The following is a 24929-nucleotide window of genomic DNA, read 5'->3' as shown; positions in this document are numbered from 1 at the left end:
ACGTACATTTGAGGAATTAAAGATTTTTATTATTATTTAAAATATGTTAATATTTGATATATTATAAAAATTATATAATACCGTAAAAAATTCAAATTTTGTCAAGTGTCATTTTCTTATTTAATATTTTTGTATATATTTTTACTCGAAAAACTTAGAATTTATATATCTATATAGAATGAAGGTCCAAAACACTTCCTTTTACTCAAACCTGATCAACCACCCATGCTTTGGTTAAGTTTAGTTTTGATACCTTTAATATATCTAAATTTAATATTTAATTTATAATATAATTCCATTCATCTATTTTTAAAATATTATTAATTCATTATTTGAATACATTAAAAGTCTTAAAAGACTTGAGAACAAGTTAATCATTTCCCTAGAAATCAAGCTCACTCCTAGCAAGCTGTAATCACACCAGGGATATTTTATCCATTTAACTCAAAAAATAATATTTATAAAAATAACTCTGGTTCAAAAATATTCACCAAAATGACTTGAAATGAACAGTAAATTTGAATTATGGGAACTTAATGGCCGACACCCCTATTATAGTTTGACCCTATGATTGCTTGATGATTGTGTTAGGCTTTAAATTTTTTTGGGGGCATCAATGGCAAGCATCAATGCATTTTTTTAAAAATCGTATCATATTGGTATACTCAATATTTTTAGTCAAAGATAATGTTAAAATTAAAATAAATTTTAAACGATAAATAACCCCATAAAAAATACGTAGAGATGAAATTATAAACATACTTTTTTTTATATCTAAATCTTACTTTAGTATATATATATAATATGAGTAATTTATATAAAATTTTATACATTTTAAAACTTAATTCAAAATATAAATATAATTACTTTCCGCATTTTTTAATCATAAATAGTATTAACAAAAATAATATATTTAAAAATACTATAAATATATTTAAAAAACACGTGGCATTTATATATATAACATATATATTATTTAACAACAAAGTAAATGGATATTAAAGTAAAAGGCTTCGATTCCCTTGAATAGACAGTAAATAGTTTTTAATTTTCGTTATTTAGGATATTGATGTATACAGTCAGCTTTCTTTTTAATAATTATATTCTACAATAATATTTTTTAACATTTAACACATATGTTTGAGACGTAGGCGATATATGAAAGTTGGGAAAATAAAAGAAAAAGGAGAGGTAAAGTGTGATTGGGTGTTTTCGTACGACTTTGCAAATGATATGACCCACTTGTAAAAAGAATATCTTGCATCGGAATTTAATGAAATGGGGATGGTTCACTACCGGTATTTAATGAAATGAGGATTAATTCAGTTTTTTTTATTCTTAAGTAGATCCATTTTAAAATAAGAATATTATGGACTGATCCAAGACTAATTTAATAATTAAAAATTAATTAATTATAGTGCATAATTTAATTCCAGCGACTCAAGTAGAAGAATAGGGATAGGGATAGGGACCTTTGACAGAAAGCTAGTTCAGACAAATGACTTGAGTGACGACTTTATAGCAGGAAGACAATTGTTATAAGGACATGTGCAATTAATTTAACAATTTGGCAGGGTATCAAATTAAATCAAATGAATATTTTATAAATTTATAAAGTTTATTTTTTTTATTTTTACTTAGATTAAAATTTTTGAATCATATTAAATTAAGTAAAATAAAATTCGAATGCAATTAAATAAATTTATTTGAATTAAATTAAAAAAATTAAACTAGTCATAGGTAATTTAACTAAAATTCAAGTTAAACAACATAAAATATATTTTTTTTACTTTATCATCTATATACTTATATATATATAAAAGGACGACGACACATGGACACACACTCATGCTCCATTTTTCTTTTTCATTTTACAATATAGTAACTCTAATATGTCTAAATTCGAAATATTTTAATTTTTAATATAATTTGATCTTTATATTTTTAAATTAGTCTAAATAGTCAATGTAATTAATTTTTCTTATGTTGTAGTAGCCATCATGAAAATAATGAAACTTTAAAATTGTCAGTGCAAAACTTCATTGAGAAAAATCTCAAACAGACAAATAGAACGCATGGGCACCTTCGTCTGGAGTTCTTCCAAGTGGGGTTCCTATGGGAGATGATGCACCTAATGAAGGATTTGGTGATTCAGATGAACATAGTAACGAGAATAAATGTATTCCTCCTGATGAGGTACCATCAAACCTTTCTCATGAAATTCCTAATCGAAGAAAGCAAACACTTGGGGCTGTATACGGTAAAGGAAAAAATCAAGTTCAAGTAGAAAATCATCAAGAAATACATTAACTACTCAGATTGAGAAATTGTGTGAGAGTATGGCTAGTCCAAGGAAGTCAGTGAATGAAATTATTTTTCCTCACTCTCAATATACCATTTCAAATGCAATGGATGCTTTGCGTGCTTTGGGAGATGAAATTCCAAAAAAAATGAACTGCACTATTTTGCCACCAAAATGTTCCAAATACCGGTGAAACAAGAAGTGTTTTTGAACTTAGATCCAGATGATAGGGTTTGGTGGCTTCGACGTGAGTATGCTGAACAAAATCCAATTGCATCATTTTCATCCTTGGTAGCAACATCCTCATTTCCCTTCCAACCATACTATCAACCACCTCCACCATAAGCTCCTTAGAATTATTATTGTAATATAACTATACTACTTTTTTATATGTAAAACTAATGTATGATCCTTTTTATGTTTGGTATTTTTATGCTATGCTTTTAATCAAGTTTCTGTGTTGTATAGAATGTCACGAGATTTAAAGGATTTATTTTCATTTGATTACTTTTTTAAGTCATGGATGAATTTAACAATATGTATAATAGTTTTGATATGAATTGTGATACCCCTGAATTAAGTGAAGAAGCTCAACGAAGAATAGCCACAATTGTTACCCAAGTTGAGAACAAAAATTATCATGAAGAGGAAGAATATGTGTTAAGCAATGTATTGGTACACCATGAAACTTATTTCACTATGCATGTAACAGCTCGATTTTGGGCCTAGTTGAAATAGTGGTTTCGGGATCACAAATTCCATGAGGAAAATTTTTATTTTTATTATATTTTTATGGTCTACAATTTTACGGAATAATTTTTTGAAAATTTCGTTCAAAAATTTCGACGTTTGGGCACTCAATTTAGTCAAAAGGACTAAATTGTAAAAAGTGCAAAAGTTGAGTTCTATATGTTAGGAGTGTCTAATTGTTATGAAATTTTAAATTGGAGGTTCTTAAATGGTAATTAGACCATTGGTTATCTTATGGACAAAAATGGACATGAAATAGGTGAAATAAAATATTTTTAAGTTAAGGGTATTTTGGTAATTTGGTAATTAAAACATATTAAAAAACAAAATAAGCCAAATTTTCATCATCTTCTCCATGGGGCTGGACGAATGTGATATTAACTCCATGGCTAGGGTTTGCTCATCTTCCAAGCTTCATGGTAAGTCCGTTCTAGCCCCGTTTTTTTTGTTCTTTATATTTTTAGAATCCCGGTAACTAGCTTAAGCTACTTTTACCATTAATTTGAGATAGAATTTATGTTTGGAAAATTACCCATAGATGAAAAGTGTGAATTTTGATGTTTTATGATGGAATATGAAGCTTAGAATTGTGTTATACGATTTTCGCTAAGCGATTTTCAGTGAAACCGAGTAAATTGACATAATCGATAATGATACTAAATGTTCATAAGTGCACTATAGAGCAAGAATTTGGTGTAGTCATTGGAGGAAAAAATGTTTAGCATGTCATAAAACATGAAAAAAGGAATAAAGTTTAATTTTCGAGCCTAGGGGTAAAATCGTAATTTTGTGAAACTTTAGGGGCAAAAATGTAATTTTTCCAAAATATGATTTTTGGACTGGATTGAATAATGTGAGTGTTAAATTTGTTATTATAAGTTAAGAAAGACATGAAATTGACCTTGATTAGTAAAAAAAAAAGAAATAAAGTGAGAAATTTTCCGATTAAATATTCGGAATAAAAAGGGATATGAATGAAGTGACAGAAATGCTTACACATGTGGCACGGATCATGTGTAGGCCACTATATGAAAGTGAAAGTGATGGTCATGTGTGTAGTACTATGTGTAGGCTACTACGTGTACTGGAACGAAAGGCCACATGTGTAGTACTAAATGAAGGCTACAATGTGTACCGAGAAGCTTTGGTCACGTGTGTAGTACTGTGTGAAGGCTACTACGTGAATCGATAAATAATGGTCACATGCGTAGTACTAAGTGAAGGCTACAATATGTACCGAGAAACTTTGGTCACGTGTGTAGTACTTTGTGAAGGCTACTACGTGAATTGATAAATGATGGTCACATGTGTAGTACTAAGTGAAGGCTACTATGTGTACCGAAAAGCTTTAGTCACGTATGTAGTTCTATGTGAAGGCTACTACGTGAACCGTAAAACTTGATCACGTGTGTAGTACTATGTGAAGGCTACTACGTGAACCGTAAAAATTGATTACGTATGTAGTACTATGTGAAGGCTACTACGTGTATCGAATGATAATAGTAACATGGGTGGTACTATGTGAAAATCCCCAAATATTTGTTGTTATACTGACATGTTTAACAAGATATAAGTATGTGATTGAAATGTGATAAGTTGCGAAAGAGTGACTGAAGTGATGAAGTCTTGCATTGTGTTATAAAATAAATGGTTATAGTGCTATGTGAATGAGAGATGTTGGAATAGAATAGATTTGGACAGTGACGGTGATGTTAGTTTGAAAAATCACCAAAAATTGTAGAAATTGAGTTAGTGATTGAATGAGTATTAAATTAAAGCTTATTGAGTCTACTTTCATATAAAATAAACAGAGCAAGCAAAAGAGTTGTATATTTTGAGATATTTGAATTTTAGTCTGACAGGGTCGGAATGATTTTGAAATCCCCTGTTCTGACTTTGTAAAATCACTAAAAATTGTAAAAGAATAATTATGAGTTATAATTTATATGCTTAGAATCCTTGATGAGTCTATTTTCAAATGAAATAAACGAAATTATCCTTCAAATTCTGTACAGTGAGATAATTCATTTTTAGTGAAGAAAGGTCAGAAATGTCAAGCAGTGAAACAGGGGAACATTTAGAGAATAAACTGTACTAATTGGCTGAACCAAAAATTCTAAAAATTTTATGGTAAGAAGATACGTGAGTCTAGTTTCGGGGAAAATTTACGGAACTTAATTTTGAGCTTCGTAGCTCTGGATAAAAATAATTTAGTGACTGTAACTCGACTAGACAGTTTTGAATTTAAATATAAGTGAATAGTGAAATTATGTATAATGCCATTTAAGTGTGTTATATGTATCAAGGATGTGGAATGGAGAGGAGGAGGAGGACATTAAAATATATGAATGAATTGCGTATAATTGCTTATAAATATGAATGCTTGATAAAATGGAATGGAATGGAATGGTATGACATGGAATAGTATGGAATGGAATATATATATATGAATGACTTGTGTGTGAATGGGTCATATGCTCGATCATGATTGATGAACGTTGAGTTCGATGGTAAATGCGTATTAGTACTAAACTAAATGATATTGGATTATATGTGAATTAAATGGAAACTTCCATTGCTAGTGATATGATTTGAATTAAAACAACTATTGTGGTACTGAGAAGTATAATGGATTGAGAAATTGATTTGAATTGTGAACAGAGAAATTGCGAATTGAATGAAATGGAAATGAAGCATTGAATTACATGAGTAAGTATCGAGTCTCGTAGGCTCTATTTATTATGAATATAATATTTCAATGATATGTTATAAAGAATTATAAAAGCACGTTAGTAATTTAAAAAGTTTAAATTCGGATAAAATCTTGTAACTCAGTTTAAATACGTATACAAGTGTATGTGTTCTAGTAATGCCTCGTACCCTATTCCGGCGTCGAATAGGGTTTGGGGTGTTACAATGCAACCGCGTATGGATTCAAATTATACAGGTCAAATGTGGGTGGACGAAGTATTAAATGGGCATGATGATCGTTGCATGAATAGTTTTAGGATGCCAAAAGATATATTTCACATCTTGTTGCATGATTTGCAAACAAATTATGGATTAAAGAATGGGAAAGTATCTGCGATGGAGAAGTTAGCATTATCATTATACATTCTTGGAAATAGAGAATCAAATTCAAATGCAACAGAGCGATTTCAACGATCTAGGGAAACTGTTAGTCTAATTTTTACTGATATGTTGCATATATTTGCTCGAACAGGAATAGACACAATTAAACCCACTGAAGGTCAATTCGAGGAAGTACCGAACCATATTCGACATGTTACAAAATATTGGCCTCACTTTAAGGTAATATTTACACAATCTTTATATTTTTAAAATATAAATTATTTCTAACTTTTATCTTATTACTTGTATTTATTTTAAAGGATTGTATTGGGGTCATAGATGGAACACACATAAAAGTATGCATTTCGCCTTCTTGTCAAATACCTTATATCGGACGGAAATGTGAACCAACTCAAAATATTATAGCAGTTTGTGACTTCAACATGTGCTTTATTTTTGCATTTCTTGGTTGGAAAGGAATAGCACATGATAGTAGAATTTTTTTGCAAGCACTTAGAAAATAAGAGTTGAAGTTTCCACACCCTTCACCAGGTTGAACTTTAATTTTTAATTACTTTTTACATAAAAAAAATATTAAAATATTAAAATTATTTTTAAATTTGATATTATGTTTTACTTTTTTGTAGGAAAATATTAATTGTGGATTCAGGATATCCACAAATGGCAGGTTTTCTAGGTCTATATAGGGAGAACGATATCATTTACCTGATTTTCGTCGAGGTAATCATCAAGTATTTGGAAAAAAAATCTTTAATCATGCCCATTCTTCGTTATGCTCTGTGATTGATCGAACATTTGGAGTGTGAAAAAAAAAAGACCAATATTAAGAGGTATTCTAAGTTATTCATTCAACAAGCAAGTTTTAATAGTTATTGCAACAATGGTTTTGCATAATTACATTCAAAGACATGCTTGGTCAAATGATGAGAATTTTCGAGAATTTTAGAATATACCCGACATGCAAGTCTCTTCAAGCCAGTTTGACAGAGGTGAATCGAGTTCTTCTCACAGAGAAAGTGACCTTGAAATCACGATGTTAAGAGAAACCATTGCAACTAGTTTAATGAATCCATATTTGTAAAAATATTTTGTATCATAACCTAATTTCTAGTAATAATGAAACTTGTTATGTCTTATGTTATTATATTTTTTTATTAAAAATCATCCGTTTAGATACTTCAAAATTTTATCCAAGTATAATGTTACTATTTGTGAAAATAATATTTATCATTGTTATAAAAAATATTTAACTATAAAAAATTAAAAATAATTATCATTTTATCTAATAAATAATTTAAATTAATTATATAATTTGTTTTGAATATTAAATTAATTATATAACTCATTAAAATATTGAAAGATGCATTTTAATATTTTATTAAATGAATTTATAAATTCACATATTTTAATAATTTTAAAAAAGTAAAATAATTTAAAAATATATGAATTCTAATATGATGTCTTTAATAGTCATTTTTTATTCTCACATCACCGCTACAGCTGCGTTTGAATCCAAACACACACTCCACAATTGTTTCTAATCTCACCGCTACAGTTTCCAATCTCACCGCTACAGTAACTAATCTCACCGCCACCGCTGTATTTAACCTCACCGGAGGTAAACACACTGCTCATCCAAACTAGCCCTTAGTATTTGAACTAAGTAGGTAACATATTTGATGTAATTAGGTGAAGCCTGAGCTGATAAATCAGCTTTGCAAAGTGTACAAGTTATGTTTAACACGTTTCAATGTAGTTTAGTGAAGTTAGGTAAATGTTTCGGCGACATTTGCTTATTTTTTACCAGCTTGTGTCTGGTATATGTACTGGCATTAAGCATTCTTTCAATTTTAATGAAAATTCATCTGAATTCTTCATCTAATGCTCTCTGAATTCTTTGCTTTCTTTAGTTCTTCAAGGCCGATTTTGTTTTTGTTTGCACAGCAAGTATCGAGCCTTCAAGCTCAAGAAACTACTTGTTTCATTCATCTTTGTTCTTAGTTCGAACAGAGTGGACTTGATGAAGATAATATGTTATAGGAAGAGTTTCTTTGGTCAGTCGAGCTAAACAATCACGTAGTCTAAAATTTCTTATTTGAGACTTGTTAGCATATGTATGAAAAGCATCCCATACAATCTTTGTATTAGTGGCAGCAACAATTATGGTAGCAATAATAGGATCAACACATGTCAGAATGACATTTTCAATCAATTGATCTTGACGAAACCAAGATATATGTGCTAGGTTTTCATGGTATTGGTGTTTTATGGGATAATACAGGTGGGTTCAGGTATAGTGCCATCTAGATGACCATAAAGGTTATGACCATGCATAAACATTGATGCTTGGGCCTTCCAAAGGGAGAAATTATGGCTACTCACCAGCTTGATGGGTAGTTGGGTTAGAGGATTAACTTGACCAACTGTGATATTGTTTATAGCGTAACGAGGGAAAAGAAAAAAGGAAAAAAAAAAAAAAGCTCCTTTGAGCTTTTTAGGCTCTGTTCACCAGTAAAATGTATTGGAGTAATGAAAAAGTGAATGGGTTTATTGAGATCTAGGTAACTATTTATAGAGTTACATAACTCATGAAACCATAAAGAAAAAGAAATTTTAAAAAATGACATTAAATTTGAAATGAAAAATAACATAAGGAAATTAAAAAAAGATAACAAGATCAAAATAGAATAATTATTTGTTAAAAGGTGGCAACACAGCAGCAGCATGCAGGATACCAAGCATTGCAACACAGCTGTAACATGCAAGTAACCAAGCATTTCATTAGCTGCATGCTAATGTCCATGGTGTAACTCGGTTGAAAAGCTTTTGTATTAGTTGACTCTCTCTTTTGCAAGTTGGTTGTAATCATTTTTTGTTCAGCTAAAGTTTAATCATGTACTTAGTTGTTTTCAGTAGTCATTTAGGTTGTCATTAAGCTGATTTAACAGCTTGGACACTTGCACAAGCAAGCTTTGTTTTTTACCAATGTAATTTAAACTACTTATGTCTAGGTTTGTTAATTATTAATGTAATGAAGTTATCTTTGCTCTCCATCATCCAGCATCTGTTTTTGCTTCTGTTTTTCATCTTTCAAACACAAAAACTTTATTTTGATCCTTGTTATTAATTGAAAACTCAACATTATTGTTGTAACTAAGTCAATGGTGGTTATTGTAGTTTGATAATGAGAGAAAAGAGGTATACAAATATCAAAATTCCACCGTCAAATTTATTGGACAAAAGGGCTAATTAAGCCTTGGGTTCAAAGGAGTACTAAACTTCTGGGAGGGGGAGGGGAATTATACGTTGTCTGATTCTCTATGAACTTATTCCAGCAGCAAAATGGTGATAGAAAATTGTTTCTAGTTTGTGGAATCTCTATTCTGCCAATACCCAGAAGTCAAACTAACAGGATAGAGATCAGCAGCAGATGTTGAAGAAGTGGTCCATGGCGCATCACCTAACATACTCTTTGTCTGGCTAATATCTACATCATCATCATCTTCAAGTTTCCTATGCAGCTTTTTCATAGTTTCAACATTCTTTTGACGACTTGAATAGGACATTGAATCTGTGCAGTATTCCTGAACTTCGGCCTTGCCTTCAAGCATGCTCACCACTGAAGACATTGGAGGTCTAGCTGAAGCAGTGGGATTTGTGCATAATAGAGCAACATTTATCATTATCATCACCTCGTTTTTGTCGCAATCCGAGCCAATCCTTGTATCGACAAATTCCAACAAGTTCCCATTCTCCTTCAAAACAAGAGCCTAGAAAAAACACAAAATTTAATTGCCACATTCAGTTTCATTTCATAAAATATGACGCTCAAACTCACTAATGCATAAGCTTTCTGTGTCATGTGTATAAGGTAGTCGTGTCTGGCATATGTAATATGTTCTTGACATTTGATGCATATGTGTGTTGAATACGGAAATGAATATGTTGAACACGTGTTGGAAACAAATACTTTAGAAAAATAAGAGTGGGAACAACATAGCAACATAGCAACATAGTATGAAGATGCATAATGGAAGAAATAGTGAGAACTTAATTTACCCATTCAAGGAGAATGAAAGGTTCTTGCTTTGGGCGGATTCTAGTGTTGCACCTCCCACTAACAATTTCAAGAGCCACTATCCCAAAACTATAAACATCCGCTTTCTCTGTCAAATGGCCATGCAATGCATACTCAGGAGCCATATAGCCACTGGAAATTTAACATCGTCAATTAAATACAGCTTTTTATAGGTTAACATCAATCAATAGTGAGAATGAATCTGAAAAGAGACTTACTAAGTTCCTGCAATTCGGGTGCTAATGTGGGTATTATCTTCTTCATCAAGCTTAGCCAAACCAAAGTCGGATATTTTAGGGTTTAGATTCTTATCAAGCAACACATTGGTGGCCTTGATGTCTCTATGCACAATCTTCAACCTTGATTCTTCATGGAGGTAAGCTAATCCTCTTGCTATACCAATGCAGATCTTCTTTCTTGTTGGCCAGTCTAATATCGACTGAGATTCTTGTGGCCCTTTTCATTGTCAAAATAAAAAGAGTAGCTCAGTTATATGTATTCACATACTTCTCATTCATGTTAGAACAGGTAGACATTGGATGAGGTTTGTACCAAATAATGCACGAGCAAGGCTGTTGTTTTCCAGGTACTCGTATATAAGCATCAGTTGGTTTCCTTCAATGCAACATCCATACAACTTTACAAGATGAGGGTGTTGTAGAGCTGAAATCATGCCAATCTCAGTCACAAACTCACGGTTTCCTTGCTTCGATCGAGCTGATAGCTGCTTAACAGCAACCATCGTGCCTTCTGCCAGAGTGCCCTGCGTTTGAAAAAAAAAAAAACATGATTACCAGGTTCCATTATGAACAATTTACCTGCAAAAAGTGTTGCACATGATTACCTTGTAGACGGGACCAAAACCACCTTCTCCAATTTTATTAGAAGCATGAAAATCGTTTGTAGCAGCTTTAATTTGCCTTAAGGTAAAGGAAGTTGTCTGCAACTCTATACCTTTTAGATCTGTGGAACATGTTAAACCTATTATAAGAAAGATTTATAATATCATTTGAATTGGACTTATCGACACTACATATGTTCACTATTTTGTGCCAAAATCGTGAAAAAAAGGAATGACCGGGTTTAAATTGCGATCACAAACGTGTTTTCAGTCGCATAACATATGATATTAGGATCAATTTTGATGAGTATCAATAGAAAAAAGAACTGAAAACCGCAGAATAAAGACGGTGCAACTGTTGTATGAAACAGAGTATAATGATATTCCGTCTAAATACCTTGTTCCAATGTACTCTTCCGTCTTAAACAGCCATTCCACCAAAGGATGCCTAAAATCAGTAAAGCAGCAAACACTACTCCGGCCACAATACCGACCACTGCAGCTACTGAGATACTGCCAGGTTTATATTCTGGTTCAACAACATTATATATAAGTAAGTTGCAACGATGACATGAACATCTTAGTCGAAAGCATAATATATTAGATGTGACGTATCAACAAACGAAAGAACAGATATATGGCCTAGAGATCTGTCTATCAGCCGATCTTGAGGCTTAGTCCAGTTAATATATAAAACCACTTCTAAGAGACGATGCGAGGTCCGAATCCTAGTATCTTCTTCTGCAATTAACTGGGAATGATAAGAGAAATGAATTGAAAACCTACTAGGATCAAAAATGGATATTGCTGATATTAGAGGGCCGTAAATGCCTCTCTCGGGTATAGAAGTTGTCCCTTTTCCGGTCCATTGGAAACGAATCTCTAAAGTGCCATCGGTTACATTTGCATTGAATGGTTCTACTGTTGGTATGCCTGCCCCTCCTGTTTTTTCTTTAATATTGAAATCCTTCAGCATCCGCTCTCCCTGCAATTATTATCCGTTCCATTTAACCTTACTTTCCGTGCAAGCACATGTTGTAAAGCAACATTTGTGTATATTTATATCGAAAATCCAACACTCATCCAAATCAGGATAACATGTAAACCAATTAAGCTAAACCAAATTCTAACCTATGGAACTTAGTGGTAACAAGAATGATACTAAAAATATACCTGAATGTAAACATCAAATATGCGTCTCCCCAAGCTGCTATAATTTCGATCATTAGTGAACTGAATCTCAGCGAAATGGAGGTTTACTAAGTAAGTTGCATTGGCGAGACAGAATACATAGTAAGTCAAAGAGCTAGGCGCAAGCCTTGCATTTTTGTAGAGTTGTTCATCACGACCATTGACAGAAACTTGTCCATTGTCAAAAAAATAGTTGTCGTCGGTGTTGTCATTGCCTAGAAAAATTCCGGTGCTGCTAAATGCCCAGTTGGTACTTCTGTAAAATGTCGAAGGCCCGGCTTGATCGATATCGGCTTCGTAAGTGGTGCCATTAACAGTTATTTCTCTCCCTCCACAATTTATATGGACAAAGTGCAAAGCTGAGGAAAATAACAATCAACAACAGTTTGAATAAAATAATTGAGTTATATTATTAGTGCATCAAATATAAATACTTACGTTCTGATGAGCAGGTAATTTGGCTTGTCAAACATGGAACAATTCCCCTGATAAAACAATTATAAAGTTAGATGAAAGACATAGACTTTGTTTAATGATTATTGTTATCTTAAAACTTACGTGTTATTGAGTCTTGCAATGCTTGCGAACAAGTTCCTGCAGATCCACAATGAACCACAATTATATATATACAACCATTTACAACAAAGATCCACTAATGGAGTTAGATGAGAAACTTTACACGGTTTTGCTTATTTGACAGCTTGATTCACCTGTGTCATTGAAGTTGTTGTATGAAAGATCCCTGCAAATAGAATAGTTTAGAATATTATTTTCATTAAAAGTCTGCAGGTATACTCATAAATATCTCTACTAAAAGCTTGATATCGGCAACAAGTCTATTAAAGCTGAGATTAGTATTCAAAATTAAATAAGAAGTGAATCTTACACTTTTTCGTTTGTTTCCAGTATCCATTGAGGGACTGATCCAGTAAAATTGTTTCCATTTAAGAACCTCATGAAAAGAAATCATCAAGTTGTTTTTTTATTTCCATTTGACCCAAATGAGTATATAAATAAAAGAAAATGTAGTTTACACTACAACTAAAAACCATATCCTTACAAATTATCGAATTTAAGGCCAGAAAGCTGATTTGGAATTTCTCCAGTGAGTCTATTAAAGCTGAGATCTCTACAAGAAAATTTATAAAAATGATATTAAACCAGACGTCATCTTATAAAATATTTCAATCTAACTCTTGAATAATCAAAAGTACAAATAAGATAGATGCACCAAAATTCACAAGTAATTATGTCCTAATACAAGTTAGAAATGAAAGAAGGAGGTTGCAAATTTTGAAATTCTATTTCTACCATCAGACTGAACTTGAACCTCTCAAAAACCGGGTATTTTAGTATTAGAAAAGAAAGTGTGTAATTACTTACAATATCTTTATGGATGTAAATCTCCCAAAAGAAGCAGGTATCTCTCCAATGAGATTGCAACTCCTCATCATCCTGTAATTCAATCACAAAATAATTCCATTGTTTTTGTTTTTGGAACTCCTTAATATCTCATATCTTTGCCTTATTTCAGATTTATGCTTACAGTCTTTTCAATTTAGGCAAACTGGCATTGATGAGTGGTTGTGTAAAATTTGTTTCAGCTCCATTCAAGTCACTAATTATTCTGTACAACAATATCAAGAACCATATACAAACATAAATAAGAATTTAAATTGTCTTTATTTTTATATAACGAATATTGTCACCATCTTTTAAGATTATTATAGCTTACATGTATGTTAAGTTAAGTAAAGTAGCATTAATGGATGGAATTGGTCCACTCAAACCACTTCCCTCAATATATCTGTCATTACAAAAATGATAGATTCATTTAATTGATCGATAAAACAAAAATTCTAATGAATTAAAAAAACTTAAAGTATATAAAGAAAATGTTAAATTAAATTCTCACATCTTTTCAAGATTTGTCCAATTTCGGAATATGAAGTCAGGAATTTGTCCTGTAAAATTGTTGTCACTAATCCGACTGTTGAGAATACAAAATTATCAAAACTATATCATATAAAATATATTGAAAAATACGAATGATATGTATTAAAAGGAACACTAGAAAATAGAATTGCTTACAATTCCTTCAATGAAGTCAGACTAGCAAAGGTTTCAGGTATTGTCCCAGTAAAATAGTTGGAACCAAGATGTCTGAAAAAACCAGTAAATAGATCTTAAATCATTTACATGATAAAAATACTACATATATATAATGAAATGCATTTCATCTAGAAATTTTTTTTCTTTTAAAAAAGGAAGGGTCTCTCTTACAATTTCTCAATTTTGGGTAGATCCCTCAGCGCTGCAGGCAAAGTTCCTGAAAGACCATTGTTCTCAAGGACTCTACGCAATGTTTTTTCAATAAATAAAATTAATTATCCATTAGACGTTTATTAAAAAATGAAAAAAAATATCATTCATATATATACATTCGAAGTTGCTATAATCTAACTCACAAGCTGGTGAGATTTCGGAGATTTGCTAGCTCTTCTGGGATTGAACCAGTTAATCGATTTCCTAGAAGGGAACTGAAATACAATAAATCTTTCGCATTTAGAAACATTATATATATTCATTATCTTATTCGCTCCTTTATGCATATGAAATTATATATAAAGTTCTCAATGGGATTTATGTTATATTTGCCATTGAGTTATTGTTTTACATATGCATGGTAGTCAAAGAAATTTATTATAATTAAAATGCTTTAATATTTTCGACTTAATACTTATATTTTAGAAATATATAATTTTAAAATAAGATAGTGAATATTATAGTTAATTTATTTTAATGAAATTCAATAATTTAGATCATTGTGAAAGTGACCTAAATTGTTAACTATTATCGTCGTAAATTACATAAAAGATTAAATATATAGTAGTCTTGATTTTGGTTTTAAAATGGAGAATCGTACTAGCTTAAAAGGGTAGTCACTTACTATTAATTGTATTTCTTTCTATTTTTTTGTGTAATGAATATTTATAGGTAACATGTAGGTAGCGCAAAAATGTTAGGCTTAAATGTAATACCAATACATATAATGAGTGAATACTTGATATTTTGGAGTTTACCCAAAGGAAAACTTAGGTGATATCATTAAGCGAGGATTATACAGTTCCTATTACCTTAGATTCTCTTGCATCTGGAATGATGATTTTTAATGGATTGAATTTCTTATAATGGTATTAAAGGGTTCAACTTTCATCTGATATACTAGATCTTGACATGGCTTTATTAAGCGAGAAAGTTCCGAAAGTTACTATAGAATTGCAGAGGAGCTGGTGGAATATTCAAAAGCCTGGATAAGGTCGAACAGACTTAGTATTATGTTTATGAGAATGACTATTGTTGTGAATATCAAGATTTCTGTTCCTTAAATTGACATAATCTTGAATTTTCTAAAATCCGTAGAGTTGCATTTTAAACATGCTAATAAGTCTCTTATTGGCCTTTTGATGGCTGAATTCAACAACATGATTGTCATAAAGGAATTCAACAACATATATTGGACATGAATGAAAAAATTGCAAAACTTAAAACTTTTAAGGGTGAATGTGGATAGATTCTTTTTGGTGCTTTTCATCCTTAATTCACTTCCTCAGTTTTCTCCATTCAAGATTTATTATAACATCATTAGTGAGCAGCGGAACTTGAATGAGATGACTAGTAAGGACGTTTAGGAATAAGTGAGAATGCGGTGGAATGAACAACATTTAACTCTAGTTGCAACTTATGGAGCTACGAAGAAAAAAAGAAAGATAAATGTACTAAAGGAAATAACTGTCCGCTAAAGAAGGTAAGTGGATGTGGAAAAGGTACCAGAGTTATGATGGGAAATTTATTGTCAAGTAATATTTCTGTGACAAAACATTAAGACATGTTAAGAAGGATTGATTTTAGAGACATTACTCATATCCCCAATCTAATTTGGGGATTCCTTACAACCAATAAATTGAATGAAAGTGAGAAATTCATTTATATGGGAACCATCCCAAGGTGGAAGTGATAGTTGTTGACATCTATTCCTTACACTTTGTATGTACTTTGGATTTCTAGAATTTTAGTTTCAATTACTTTTTGGTTGTGAAAGATTAAGTCTGATGTTTAATTCAATAATAGTTGGTTTTTGTGTTTTATACGATAGCTTATATAAAATTTCTTTGAACCGTGCATTTGCACAAGATTAAGTAACCTTGCATTCAAATATTGGTTCAAAATTGGTTTAATTAACGAACATTCTTCACTCTTCTAGCATACAAGGTTCTCTAGGGAAAGAATTGAAAGATTAGTGAATAATGAAATTTTGTAAAATCTAGACTTTACTGTATTTTTCAGTATGTTTGAATCGCATTAAAAGAAAACAAACTAAACTATAAAAAAATATTCACAAAAAGTAACGAGCTCAGAGGTAGTTAAAGGGGCTGGCAGGTACCCGATCCCCTAAAATAATTTTTTTTTCATTTAGAAACCTTTAAAATTTATAAAAATTTAAATTAATAAATATAAAATTACACTTTGACTCTCTAAAATAATAAAGACTTGATTATTGACCAATGTATTAACGGTATTTCGAATGTTAAGATGGTGTATGTTTGTAGAGATGAGAATAGGTGAGTTGATGCCCTTGCTACCATCAGGCGGTGAGAAATTCATTGCTTGTTGTATGGTGGTAGGATAGCGCCCGTGCTTTGTAATTAACTCTACCTCCAATAACATTTTATGATTGATTGAGCAAATAGAGATTGAGAAATTTAAAGCTTCAATCATGTGACTTCATCCTCTTCAAATGGTATGTCTCTAAATCTCTACTTTAATTTCTTAACATGTGTTGAATTTAATGATCTGTATTTTCTGCATTAAAGTAATTGTTATAATTCATACCACCACGAAAGACATACATAAAGGAGAAGGAAATAAACATACATCTTAATGAGTCGCGTAGAAGAACCCCACCCTGGAGGAATAGTGCCATTAAGATAGTTTCGAGTTAGGTCACTGTAACAATAGATTTAAAACAACAAATTAATTAGTAGATATTTAGGTAATTAATTGATGCAAAGTTAATTAATTGCTTACATTTCTTGCAGAAAAGGGAGACTTGTCAAGTTTAGTGGGAGAGTACCCGAAAGGCCCTGTCCCTTGAGTAGTCTGATAGAAAAACCAAGTTAGTTTCTTTTCTATTTAAAATTTACCCTATAATTTTTCCAATTACTTAAGGATGTCATTTATTATTAAACCCACTAAATTGTTTTTTTTTTGTAATTTTATACACTGAAATTTAGGACAAAGTTAAATTTGGTTCGATTATTTCTTTTTTAATCATGATAACTCAATTTGATTTGATCTATATTAATTTTAATTTTTAAATTTTTAGATTTTATTTTAGGAAAATGGATTTTGTTTTATAACTTTTGAGCCTTATTTGGAAAATTTTCAAAGTTTCTGCCATAAATGTTTCTAAAATATATTTTTCAAGTAAATAAAAAATCAATAATTTAATGGTATGTTTTGAAAAATAAATTTTTATATAGTACTTTTAAGTTTTAAAAAATAACATACTTATTTCTAAATGATATAATATTAAATTAATTAGAAATTAAATAAAATTTGAATCCAATTTAGATAAGAGAATAGATTATATGAAACTATTAAAATAACATTAAACTATTGGAAAGAGATACAAGCTTCATTATATTTGTTTAGTTAATAGGTACTTGTATGCACCAATTAGAAGTTAAACAATTATAATATGTAAATTTAAATTTCAAAAAGAAAATATTTATCCAGAATTTTATAGTTAAATTTAAATGGAAACATGTTTTTATATATTATTTTTAATTAAAATTAAAATAAAAACAAATTTTAAAAAGTTAATTTGTAAATATAATAAGAAGAGTCCATATATGCCTTTATATCTTATGTAATACCATTGTTTTCTAAGATTCGGATCATATCTTGTGGGTTGGACGTACATGCATGTCGGCTGGAAAGTGGAGTGATGTTAAACGCTCTCTGTGCATCATCCACAACTTTTATTAAACAAATTAATAAGTATAAAATTAAACTTCCTGTAATCTTATATTTAAGTTGATTAATATCTTCATTTGTCAAATAATTTAACATATATATAATATGAAGTCTGAGGCATCATCTCATATTCAAAGTTAAAATACTCTTCACTTTTTAATAATAAATTTTAGATTAAATGCTTATTAAATCATATATAATTCATAAATAAAATCTAACAAGTTTAGACGTAACTCAAGGGAGATAAAATTTTCATTATAAAATAATATGTATATGTTTATACTTACATGTGAATGACATGACAGGTAGTATAGTTGTTGAAGGAACAATCGCATATAACATTATCAACATAAGATTCATTAAACTCGGGTGAAGGTTGGTCCAACCGACCATTGCCTTGAATGCATGTTCCAGTAAAGTTCCAGTTTGTCTTCCCTAATGTTCTACCAATACTTTCCAAAGCTTCCACTGTAACAACAAAAATGAAAGTGTGGAATTTACTAAAAGAATTAATTAACCAAATTAAGCTTTGAAGCTTAATATTATGGATTACCTTCAGCATTTGGAAGTGAAGCTTCGTTTGAAAGCGTTGTAAGGCAACAAACTATGAATATTGACCCAAAAAAAAGTCGAAGAAACAACATATTGGAATGTTTTTGGAGTGGATTCAAGAGGGTTTTTTTTTTTTTTGGCTTGATATGAATGAACAAAAAATGGGTTGAAAGATTGGGTTTCATAAATATATTGGATTATGAGAGTTGGAATTTTCTTTGAGATGATTGAAAATAAAAGAAAGTTGGAAGTTTCCTATCTTTTTGCTCCGAAATTGCAAATTACTTTGAGATGAAAGACAAATAAATGAAAGTTGGAAATTTCTTGAGATGAAGAAAGAAAAAGCATGACGAAAATGTGTGGCTGCCTGTGGAGAATAAAAGAAAAAGAGACTCAATGTTTTTGCATGACCATTCAAATGATACTTTATCATAATGACAAGTTAAAAAATATCTTGCATGGGATGTTGTTTGTTGAGTATATGTATTAATTATTAATACATATCATATATATAGTCTAACTTTTTCTATAATAACCGTTATAATAGCATTTCCTTATAGCAATCAAGTTTTTAGTAAATAAATTTGATTTTTTATATTATATTTTAATCATTTATAATAATTTTTTACTTGTAACAGTAACATCCATAGTTATTAAGTACAATTTTTATTAAATTATTTCTTTATAACTATATATTTTCTAAAAATTTAAGTAAAATTATAACTATATCATATTAGCAAGCCTATTAATTATAATTTTATTATTTTAATAAAATATTTAAATTTCAAATGAAAAATCTCTAAAATTTTAATCATATGTTATTAAATGAAAATAATCTTTAACGAGTCAATTCAATAAATTATTGAGTTTTCTAATTAAATATTCTACTATAAATTTGAAACATCATACACTTAATTGATTACTTGAATTTAATAACTTATGATAAATTAATTAATTCAATGTAATAACTCATACTGATCCATTGAACTTCATAAATAATCATATATAAAATATAAAATAAAATATACATTAAAGTAATAGTGCATGCACCTACAATAGTTTTTTTTTTTTTAATTTTTTTTAATTTGATTTTCACTTTCTTTCTTTTTTCATATAATTTTCACTTTCTTTTCTTTTATTGAAATTCAATATATGAATTCTTTTATAGATTTATAGCAATTATATTTCTATAACATGTTATTATAGGTATATATAACAATCGTCTCTATATAATGGGCAAAATATTGGCAGATAGATAGAGCTAATATACATATACTATTATAGGTATATGTATTAGTTCATACATCAAGCATGTTGGTATAGATATATAACAAATCACCTCTCTATAATAGGTAAAATATTGACAAACAGATAGAGCTATTATAGTAGCTGTTGGTATTGCCTCACACATCGACACCACCACCCCTCATTATTACCCAATCATTGATTTTAAAAAAATTTGAGGGCGTCAGTAGCATGTATTTTTCAAAATACCTGTGAAAAATATGAGTATTCATGGTGAAAAAAATTATCTTTTTAATAGATTTCACTGGTATGTTAGGCGGCACCAGCCAATTTTTTAAAGAAAATATTCTTATTTTTAAAAATACATCAAAAGAAAAAAATACAAAAAAAATATAGGGCGATCCGATAGTACCACATTAATTTTTTAAAGGTTTTTTTAGTAATCTAATCCTGTAAATTTAAAAATTATAAAAATAACCTAACATCAAGATTAATTATAAAAATGACCCGATTTCTATTTTTTTTTAAGAGACTAAAACAACTATTTCTTTTTATGTGGTTGAACAAATTGATGGCATAGGATTAAAACGTAGAGGAACAAAATGTTGAAGATTATAGAAATCAAGTCATGCATATAATTAATCTTAAAATTAGATATTTTCTTAATCTTTTAAACTTACTGATTTCGAAAAAGAGGCATTTTTAAAAGAATTGATCTGTTCATAAAATAAATGCCTCTATTGCCTTTCAAATAAATGCTGCCTCCAAAGCTGACTTTTAGCACTACTGATATCTGGCTGGATTTATAATTTTAATTTTCTTAAATAATAAAGATTGAGTTTTCGTAAATACATTGAACTATGAGAGTTTGAAATTTCTTAGAGATGATAGAATATGAAAAAGGTTGATTGTTGCATCGCAAATTTATGTGATTGGATGTTTTTCAATTTGGAACACTTGATTGTGTTGGCAAATTGTTAAATAAAATTTGCATGAAATGAATTAAAAAGATCAAATCATTTACTATTAATTTTAAACAAAAGATTTTATTTGTTGAGTTATAAAATTTTTAAATTTATTAATTTTATTAAAAATCAAATTTTAGTTCAAATAACATTATAAAATTTGGGTGAGATTATATATAAAAATAAATATTATATAAAAATTAGTAAAATTTAATTCTGTATTTATAATAAAAAGCCCCAAACAATGAGCTGACAACTTTACAGCAGGAAGACTAATCCTAGATAAGGACAGGTGTCAATAATTTAGCAATTTGGTACATTCTGTGAACCACATTCGGTTTCTTAAATATTCCATCAATCGAATTTCTCTCTTATTTCTCTTTTTTTTTTATCTTTTTAAAAAAAAAATTAAATGTCCTCATAACCCCAATCAAATTTTATTAAGGATAATTATAATTATCGAAAAAAATTCTCTCTTATTTCTCTTTTTTATCTAGAATAATTATAATTTTATTATATTTACAGAGACAGAACTATAATTATAAAATCTTTCAAAAATTACTATAAATATAGTTAATATGTTAGACATTATTTGAATAAAAAATTATTTTTTTGAAAAATAAATAAAATTTATTTTCAGTTAAAAACAGTTTTTTACAAAAATACTTTTTGGTAAAAAAAACTTTTTGGATTAGTTCATAGAGGCCTTTCTATTTTTGGTATTGCAAGGGAATAAAAGAAAATAATAAATAAGGATGGATTATAAAACAATTTACTTTATTTAAAATTTGGTGCTGCCAGCACCTTAAAAGTTTTTTTCAGTACCCAATTTAAATGAAAATTTTACATATTATATATCTGAATATTTTAAGTTATCACATTTTAATCTGGTGCCATTAGCATGTCAGGCAGTAGCAACAAAACACTGTAACAAACATACATTTGAGGAGTTAAAGATTTTTATTATTATTTAAAATATAAGTTAATATTTGATATATTATAAAAATTATATAATACCGTAAAAAAATTCAAATTTTGTCAAGTGCCATTTTCTTATTTAATATTTTTGTATATATTTTTACTCGAAAAACTTAGAATTTATATATCTATATAGAATGAAGGTCCAAAACACTTCCTTTTACTCAAACCTGATCAACCACCCATGCTTTGGTTAAGTTTAGTTTTGATACCTTTAATATATCTAAATTTAATATTTAATTTATAATATAATTCCATTCATCTATTTTTAAAATATTATTAATTCATTATTTGAATACATTAAAAGTCTTAAAAGACTTGAGAACAAGTCAATCATTTCCTAGAAATCAAGCTTACTCCTAGCAAGCCATAATCACCACAAAGTGGGGCTATTTTATCCATTTAACCCAAAAAAACAATATTTATAAAAATGAATCTGGTTTAAAAATATTCACTAAAATGACTTGAAATGAACAGTAAATTTGAGTTATGAGAACTTAATGGCCGACACCCTATTATATTTTGACCCTATGATTGCTTGATGATTGTGTTAGGCTTTAATTTTTTTTTTTGGGGATATCAATGGCCAGCATCAAGAAATTTTTTTAAAATCGTATCATACTGGTATACTCAAAAACCAGTATTTGAAAACAAAAATTTGGGACCTGGCCATCTAATGGCCGGCACCAAAGTACAATAATTTTTTTTTGTGTTCTGACCAATAGATGGTTGGCACTAATACTTTTTTTCAATTCTCAATTTTTTTTTTGTTTTGGAACACTGATGGTCGACACCACCTTTTTCAGGTCTTATTTTTTTTGGTACACTAATGGCCAGCACCAACTTTATCAAATTAAAAATATTTTTTTTTGTTTTGAGACACTGATGACCGGCACCAACCTAATATACATATACCCGATAGATTTTGAGCCTTGAGCACTCTGATACAAAACAAAGTTTACGTTAGGGTGCTAAAATCTATAATGAAAAACTGAGAATTTTTAAGTAACGATATTATCTTTTTAACCTTGATTAAAATTGTATAATATGCACCGTTTAGTAGTGTATATAAATTATTATTTTTCAAGGGTCAAGTTAATTACGTAAAAATAATTTGATGTTGTCTAAGTAAATTCTTGGGTTGAAGTGTTTTGGATAAATTAGCATTAGTAGGGTGTCTATTGCTTAAAAGTATAATGTGACTCAACTTTGGATATAATTAATACTCAATGTATTTAGAAGCAAGATTGAGGTTAAAATTTATTGATAAAATCTTAACTTAATTTGTATGGGCATTATTGCTAATACAAAAAAATCTGAGCTAAAGTGCGGTGAAGCATATTATCCTCTTATAGGTTATAGATAAGTTTAGATATGATAAAGTTAAAAATTTTAAGGTAAAAAGGTGAAGCTTCTTTTAAAAGAGAAAAACCATTTAAAGCCTTTTTTTCGATTAAAAATTTTAAATTGAATGTTTTATTTCATACGAAATATTAAAAAGTAATATTCTCATTTAATTAAACAATTATTATATGTAAATTTCAAATTAAAGTACTAAAAGAATATTTATGCTAAAAAAACCTTATCAAAATGATACAAATCGTAAAATATACACGAAACTTTTAAAAAAAATTAATAAAAAAAGTTTAATTACAATTCAAAAAGCATCAAATTCTATTCTCACGCAATATTTTTAGTTAAAGATAATGTTAAAATTAAAATAAATTTTAAACAATAAATAACCCCATAAAAAAATACGTAGAGATGAAATTATAAACATAAAATTGAATTATAAACATACTTTTTTATATCTAAATCTTACTTTAGTATATATATTTGATATATATATATGATATGAGTAATTTATATAAAATTTTATACATTTTAAAACTTAATTCAAAATATTTAATAATAAATATAAATATAATTACTTTCCGTATTTTTTAATCATAAATAGTATTAACAAAAATAATATATTTAACTAAATTATAAATATATTTAAAAAACACGTGGCATTTATATATATAACATATATATTATTTAACAACAAAGTAAATGGATATTAAAGTAAAAGGCTTCGATTCCCTTGAATACTCAGTAAAGTCCTTACCAGAAAAACGTAGATAATAACATTCAACTAGCAATCTAGAATTAACACATATGTTTTAATTAAGTTTTTAATTTTCGTTATTTAGAATTTTTATGTATACAGACTACTTTCTTTTTAATAATTATATTCTATAATAATATTTTATTATAACAATTAAGTTTATTGTAGAATCTATTTTTTATGTTTTATTATTTTTTTATAATATTTTTTTTATAATAATAACCATAAAATAAAAACTACACTATTTACTAATTTATTTTTTTGTAACTTCTTATCTTAAATTTTATTAGAATTAGTTAAATAAAAATAATAAAATTTAGTTAAGATGTTGTTTGAATAAATTTCTAAAATTTTATATAAAATATATTATCCAGATTTTATTAAGCAAAAAAAATTTTAAGAAATGAAATTACATTAATAAACTATTCATTAATGTTTGTAATTACGATTTTCTTAGTTAGTTTAGATATTTGTCAGTTCATTATCGATATTCAAACTATACTTTTTCATAGTATTTTAAAGATACTATTTTTAAAGTTTTATATAAAAATATATTAATAAGATTTATTAAATTAAAATAATTTTTAATAAATGAAATTACATAATATAAATGTCACTGCTTCATTTTATTAATATATTATAGTTTTTAATTTGAAATTTAAAAAATTCAAATATGATTTGAATCTCAAATATTATTAAGGTATTTCAGAAATTGTTAGATGCGGATAATTACCAACTTTATATACAATCCAAAGTTTTTGATAAATAATTATTATTGTTATAGA

At 28.7% G+C, this 24929-nt stretch overlaps 1 protein-coding gene across 2 annotated transcripts; it reads right to left on the bottom strand.

Annotated features, from left to right (window-relative positions):
* Positions 1–9346: 9346 nt before the first annotated feature.
* On the bottom strand, positions 9347–19230 carry LOC107955264 (probable leucine-rich repeat receptor-like serine/threonine-protein kinase At3g14840). Of its 2 annotated transcripts, XM_041104902.1 has the most exons (24): positions 18848–19230; positions 18582–18762; positions 17344–17415; positions 17191–17262; positions 14724–14795; positions 14539–14610; positions 14347–14418; positions 14171–14245; positions 13991–14062; positions 13802–13882; positions 13639–13710; positions 13316–13384; positions 13142–13207; positions 12935–12997; positions 12814–12849; positions 12694–12740; positions 12238–12614; positions 11851–12049; positions 11462–11593; positions 11068–11186; positions 10776–10986; positions 10442–10679; positions 10205–10355; positions 9347–9915 (listed from the first exon to the last, which is right to left on the bottom strand). In XM_041104902.1, exons 1-24 carry the CDS (start codon positions 19029–19031, stop codon positions 9508–9510), a joined length of 3141 nt encoding a protein of 1046 aa, XP_040960836.1. In that variant the 5' UTR covers positions 19032–19230; the 3' UTR covers positions 9347–9507. The 2 variants fall into 2 exon arrangements, with proteins under 2 accessions (XP_040960836.1, XP_040960837.1); XM_041104903.1 differs by lacking the exon at positions 14724–14795.
* Between the last annotated feature and the right edge of the window lie 5699 nt (positions 19231–24929).

This window comes from Gossypium hirsutum, chromosome D11 (genome assembly GCF_007990345.1).
Source record: "Gossypium hirsutum isolate 1008001.06 chromosome D11, Gossypium_hirsutum_v2.1, whole genome shotgun sequence".
NCBI classification, from domain to species: domain Eukaryota; kingdom Viridiplantae; phylum Streptophyta; class Magnoliopsida; order Malvales; family Malvaceae; genus Gossypium; species Gossypium hirsutum.
The sequence above is the reverse complement of the archived record's forward strand: the minus strand, read 5'-3'. Positions and strand labels throughout refer to the sequence as shown.